The 6,022-nt window shown below is 51.8% G+C and overlaps 1 protein-coding gene across 1 annotated transcript in view; it reads left to right on the top strand.

Moving 5' to 3' along the window:
• Soat2 (sterol O-acyltransferase 2) overlaps positions 1-5,324 on the top strand; it is an 11,950-nt gene extending 6,626 nt beyond the window's left edge. The window contains exons 7-15 of the mRNA XM_013348635.2: positions 108-174; positions 585-669; positions 1,029-1,074; positions 1,184-1,313; positions 2,782-2,879; positions 3,247-3,345; positions 4,113-4,248; positions 4,655-4,800; positions 4,933-5,324. Coding sequence (XP_013204089.1) covers positions 108-174; positions 585-669; positions 1,029-1,074; positions 1,184-1,313; positions 2,782-2,879; positions 3,247-3,345; positions 4,113-4,248; positions 4,655-4,800; positions 4,933-4,983 — 858 coding nt within the window. The 3' untranslated portion in view covers positions 4,984-5,324. The remainder of the gene's footprint in view (positions 1-107; positions 175-584; positions 670-1,028; positions 1,075-1,183; positions 1,314-2,781; positions 2,880-3,246; positions 3,346-4,112; positions 4,249-4,654; positions 4,801-4,932) is intronic.
• The last annotated feature ends 698 nt before the right edge of the window (positions 5,325-6,022 follow it).

Below are 6,022 nucleotides of genomic sequence, written 5' to 3'. Positions count from 1 at the left end.
AAAATAAGAAAATTAGGCTCCTGCCAGGCTGGTTTGACTTGGCTCACATCTGAGTACAGAGAGATTTAAGTGATTTTTCTCAGAACCTCAGATCTCTTCCACTACAGGTCAGGTTCCTGATGAAAAGCTACTCCTTCCTGAGAGAGACTGTCCCTGGGATCCTTTGCGTCAGAGGTGAGGTGTCCTGCTGACCCACTGTGAACTGGATCCTCTTGGGCGGAGTCAGAAGAAGCAATGTTCCGCCTTCGCCAGCCCCAAGCCGGCTGTCCAGCAGACACAGATCTGGCCTGAGCTGGACCAAGTGGCCCTATTCATGAGCATTCTCAGGCCTCTTCTGAGAGAATCACTCGGTTTACCCAGACCTTCTGGTGCTTTCCATTTCCCAGGCCCAATCTGAAAAGGCAGGGATGAGAGAGCCTCCTTAGAGGAGATCAGGGTAAAGGCGGAGGAGAAGGGACTGTGGCCACTGCGGGTCTAGAAAGCCAGCCTACAATGTGAGCGAGTTCAACCCTTCGGATGCACACCTTGGGTCCCTCCCCAGCCCACCCTCCCCATGCTAACACAGCCTTTTCATTCCTGCCCAGGTAAGGGTATTGGTGCCCCTAGTTTCTCCAGCTACCTCTACTTCCTGTTCTGCCCTACACTTATCTACAGAGAGACATACCCCAGGTTAGACCTTGCCGCCCCTCCCCACATGCCTGGGCCTAGTGAGGGTGGTACCCTTCTCCCATAGGCACTGGCCACTTGTTCAGAAGGAAGTAAAGGGAAAACAGGCTGCTCCTTCCCTGCCCCGCTCCTTCCCGTGATCCACTGTCCCTAGCCATCAACCTGGTTCTGTCCTCCACACCCCAGGTCTGGGCAAAAGAGCCTAGTGCCCCCCCCCCCCCGCCTGGCCCCTGCCTCTCCCCCACCGCAACCCCAGGGAATCCTCTCGGGTCTGGGCAATGGAGGGAGCCTGGAGAGGGCTGAGGGTCTAGCAGTGGATGACATAAAAGGGTGATAACTATGCTTTCCTATCGCTGCTGCAGGACACCCAGCATCAGGTGGAACTATGTGGCCAAGAACTTTGCTCAGGTCAGAAGATGGGGTAGAAGATGGCCAGCTCTTGACTCAGGGTGGCTTAGACGCAGGGGAGGCTGGGAAGGAGGCAGCACCCTGACAAAGCCGTGTGTCCTGTATGCAGGCCCTGGGCTGCGTGCTCTATGCCTGCTTTATCCTGTGCCGCCTCTGTGTCCCTGTCTTTGCCAACATGAGCCGGGAACCCTTCAGCACCCGTGCTCTGCTGCTCTCGGTCCTGCACGCCACGGGCCCAGGTAAGAGCTTCCTCACAGTGGAGAAAGGCCATGCCCTGCCCTGGGAAGACTTGTCAGGACCGGTTTCATTCTGTCTGTCTCCCTCCCATGCGTATCGCCACCACCTTCACGTGGCCTAGTGGCCTAGCTCCCCACCACGTTCACGTGGCCTGGTGACCTAGCTCCCCACCACCTTCATGTGGCCTGGTGGCCTAGCTCCCCACCTACTTTTCCCTTTCCCCCTTGGGCCCAGATGTGCTGCCCAGATGAAATCCCTCCTGTGAATTAATCACCATGGCCCTGCTTCAAAATTCTTCCTGCCTTCTTGCTTGCCTGTGTTCCTTCTCCCTCCCTTCCTTCTACACTGGGGAATGAACCTAAGGCCTCACACATGCCGGTTTTACCACTGATCTCCAACCCTTCCCTCTTTACAAGTCTTACTTTAAGACTGGGTCTCACTAGGTTGCTCAGGTGGGATGGTTTTTAATGTGTATGGATATTGCATCTGAATGCATGTTTGTACACCACATGTGTGCCTGGTGCATACAGAGGCCAGAAGAGGGTGCTGGATCCCCTGGGACTAGAGTTAAAGATGGTTGTAAAGCCTCTGTGTGGATGCTGGGAATTGAACCTGGGTCCTCTGGAAAAGTAGCTAGCACTCTTAACTTCTGAGCAATCTCTCCAGCCTTTTGATTTTCTCTTTTCTTTTCTTTTTAAAATGTTTGTTTGTTTTTGAAACACCCTCTACCCAGGCTGGCCTTAAACTCAATCCTTCTGCCTTATTATCCCAAGTAGCTAGGATTGCAGGCTTGCCATAGCGGTAGCTAGGATTGCAGGCTTGCCATAGCGGTAGCTAGGATTGCAGGCTTGCCATAGCGGTAGGGTTCAGCTTGGAGTGCCTCTTCTCTACTTTGCAGCTACGGAATCAGATTCCTTCCTGGAGGCCCACATCTAAGATGGTCCTCTCTGGGAAGCTTCTCTTCCTACTCTTCCTTTTCTAAGTTTTCTTTTATTGCATATACTTATTTTTATTATTTTGTGATAGGGCCTTGCTATGTGCTTAGGCTACCCTTAGCCCTTGGCTCACGTGATCCTCCTGTCTTAGCCCCAGTAGTTAGGACTACAGGTGCACTGCCCGCCTCACAGCCAAACTTCTTTTCCAGTTCACTCCTTGTTCTGTATCCTCTTCAACATCCCTGGTTGCCGTGACCATTAGTTCCCATTATACCTGACCTTGATCCATACATGAGTTTCAACCTTTGTGTGTCTGTCTCAGTGTTATGAATTTCCAAAGGCCAGGGACATTGTGCGCCTGTATTTCTGGTTTTCAGCCATAGGCGGATATCAATCACATTAGCAAATGTGTAAATTAAGGAGTGCATGGATGATGAGTGAATGAATGCTTGCTAAGTGTCAGGGCCCTGATGGCTGGGCAAAGGCTCTAGAGAGCCGGGGGCTGTGGGGCTGCACCTCTTGTCCTGCCCGCCAGGCATCTTCATGCTGCTCCTCATCTTCTTCGCCTTCCTGCACTGCTGGCTCAATGCCTTCGCCGAGATGCTGCGATTTGGAGACAGGATGTTCTACCGGGTGCGGCCTAGACCCATTGGGAGCAGTGGTTGGGGAGATTGACCAAGAGCCCAGGGAAGAGGGTAGCTGGGGTGGGTGACACCTTCCAGTGGTTTTGGTCTGCAACAGGGCCTCAAGGTGTGGGGATGATGCTGCTCCTCTCAGCAGCAGGCCTGACTGCTCTTGTGTGGGTGGGGTGTCAAGATCTTGTCTCTGAGTGGCTGGTGGGGGGGAGGGAGATTGGAAGATGGAAGGGGGAGAATGTTGCTGTCTGTTTGGCCAAGAGCCAACCCTTCTGAGAGGATAGAAGTGGGGTGGGTGTGGGGCGCAGCAGTACCTGGGACCTGAGATCTCACCGCCATTCTCCCCAAATCCACACCCTCCCTAGGACTGGTGGAACTCTACTTCCTTCTCCAACTACTACCGTACCTGGAACGTGGTGGTCCATGACTGGCTGTACAGCTATGTGTATCAAGACGGGCTGTGGGTAGGAGCTGTTCACACCTCCCAGTTCTCACAGTCCCGGGGCTGTGGATAGGAGCTATTCACACTTCTCAGTTCTCACAGTCCCTCTCCTTTTATTCTGCCCCAGTAATTCAGAAAAGGAGAGATATCTGGGGCTGGCCGGCCACCCTGGCCTTCCCGCTGAGTTTCAGACAAACGAAACCCTGCCTCAAAAAACAAAACAAACAACAAAAAAACCCCACAAAGGCCCCCAAGTAACAACATTATCCTCTGGCCTGCCCACTCAGGCAACGTGCACTTGTACACAAAACATGAACATGCATGCACAAAATATTAAGGTTGGGGGACAGGTATGGTGGCACACCTTTAAGCCCAGCACTTAGGAGGCAGAGGCAGGAGGATCTCTGTGAACTCAAGGCCAGCCTTGGCTACATGTGGAGTTCCAGAACAGTTAGGACTATAAAGAGACACCCTGTCTCAAAAAACAAACAAACAAAAACAATAATATTAGTACTAATAAAGGCTGGGGACATATCTTAATAATAGAGCACCTTCCTAGCATGTGTAAGGCAAATGTCTCCAACCCTGTCAAAATAAAAAAAACAAAACCCCCCAAACCAATAAAATCACAACTTAGGATCAATAGAACTATGCCCTTCAATAAGAGTAGTGTGGACTCTCTGACCCCAAATGCCACTTTCTCTCCATTTAACCCCACTCCTTCCCGGCTTCTTGGAAAGAGAGAGATGGTACCACAAGAAACGCTTTCATTCTCTTTCTTCCCACCAGCTTCTGGGCAGGCGGTCCCGTAGGGCAGCCATGCTGGGAGTGTTCCTGATGTCTGCGATTGTGCACGAGTACATCTTCTGCTTTGTCCTGGGATTCTTCTACCCTGTCATGCTGATGCTCTTCCTTGTGTTTGGGGGTGAGCGTAACCTCTGATCCAGAGCTGGGAGGCCGCTGGTTGGGGGTGGGTGGAGGCCTGCCTGCTCCTGCGACCCTCAGGTCTTCTGGGGTCTGCTGGGTCTGAGTGACCTAGGGAAGCAATAGGCACATCCAGAGGGACTAGGGGAAAGGTTTCTGGTTTCAGAGAAGCATTCGGTCAAAGGATGTGGAGGGGATGGGGAAACCTTGGTATGTCTGGGAAATACAGCATAAGATTCAAGAAGTGAGGGCAAACTGAACTTCCCCCAGTCCCATGGTCCAAGATCTTGTCTGGGGAGCACTGATTTCCCTTCTGGTACATCACTTCCTAGCCCCTAGCATGGGAGGCAAAAGGAGACAAGACACAGGGATGTGGAGCTGAACTGACAAGCCGTCTCCTGGCCTAGGGCTTCTGAACTTCACCATGAACGACAGGCACACGGGTCCAGCCTGGAACGTCCTGATGTGGACCTTGCTCTTTCTGGGCCAGGGCATCCAGGTCAGCCTGTACTGCCAGGAGTGGTATGCTCGGCGACACTGTCCCTTGCCCCAGGTAAGGCAAGCTCTGATTCTATAGCTGTGGTCAGAGACAGGGCATAGCTAGGGGAGGGGAACTCATGTTTTAGATTCATAATGTGTGTCACCAGAAGTGACCTCACTCACAATCTACCTTTCTATGTCACAGACAACATTCTGGGGGCTGGTAACACCTCGATCTTGGTCCTGCCATCCCTAGAAGTCAATGCACCACACTTAGATGATGACATCAGCTCTTCTCTACCTGTCAAGCCCAGGGCCAGGGCTCCTCACCGCACTCCCCTACCTCATTTGGACTCAGGGACTTGCACACAAGACCTGCCAGGGGACCATGGAGGCTCTAGGTACACACCTCTCCGGGCAGCTGACCACAGACGCGGTGTGGGATGACACGAGCACCCTCTGTGGACTGGGCACAGGCCAGCTTCTTGCCCAGGGCTCTCCAGATGTGAAGAGACCAGAGGGACAAAGGCCACCAAAGTCTGAGAGTGTCTGGTTCTTTCTACTCCCCATGCAACAATAAAATCTCTTCTTTTTTCATTCACTCTCATCGTTTGCTCGAAATCCACCTCAGTATTTTTTCGTGGGTTTTTTGTTAGTGTGACTTTTTGTTTTGTTGGGGTTTTGTTTTAGTTCACTTTGTTTTTTAGCAGGGTCTTACTACTTAGGTCTAGAACTGACCTGAAACTCGCCTTGTCGAACAGGTTGGCTGCAAACTCACAGATTCACCTGTCTCAAGTGCTGGGATCAAAGGTGTGTGTGTCCCATCACACCTGGGGAAAATGGACGCTGTGAACAAGTGACATTACAAACAATAGCTTCATATACCTTTCATGCACATGCACACAAATCAAGTGTACATCTCTGCTGCCGCACACATCCGACAGGGCACTTTCTAGAAAAACAAGTTAAAGCATTGTTCAGGGAGGGCCTGGAGAGCCTTGTCACAGGCTAAAAGTTCTTGCTGTTCTTGCAGAGGATCTGAGTTCAGGTCCCAGCTCCCATATTCAGAGGCTTGCAATCACTTATCGTTGAGGCACTAAGAGATCTTACACCCTCTTATGGCCTCTGCCGGCACTGTACTCCAATGTATACACCCACGCCCATACACATACAAACACTTGATTAAAAATAAAAACAAAGCACATGCATGGTGCACACACACGTGCAGGTAAACACCCATGTGCACACATGCATGGTGCAAAGACACGTGCGGGTAAACACCCATGCGCACACAT

This window comes from Microtus ochrogaster, chromosome 15 (genome assembly GCF_000317375.1).
Source record: "Microtus ochrogaster isolate Prairie Vole_2 chromosome 15, MicOch1.0, whole genome shotgun sequence".
Taxonomy (NCBI): domain Eukaryota; kingdom Metazoa; phylum Chordata; class Mammalia; order Rodentia; family Cricetidae; genus Microtus; species Microtus ochrogaster.
Note: the sequence above shows the minus strand (reverse complement) of the source record. Positions and strands in the feature narration are given on the sequence as shown.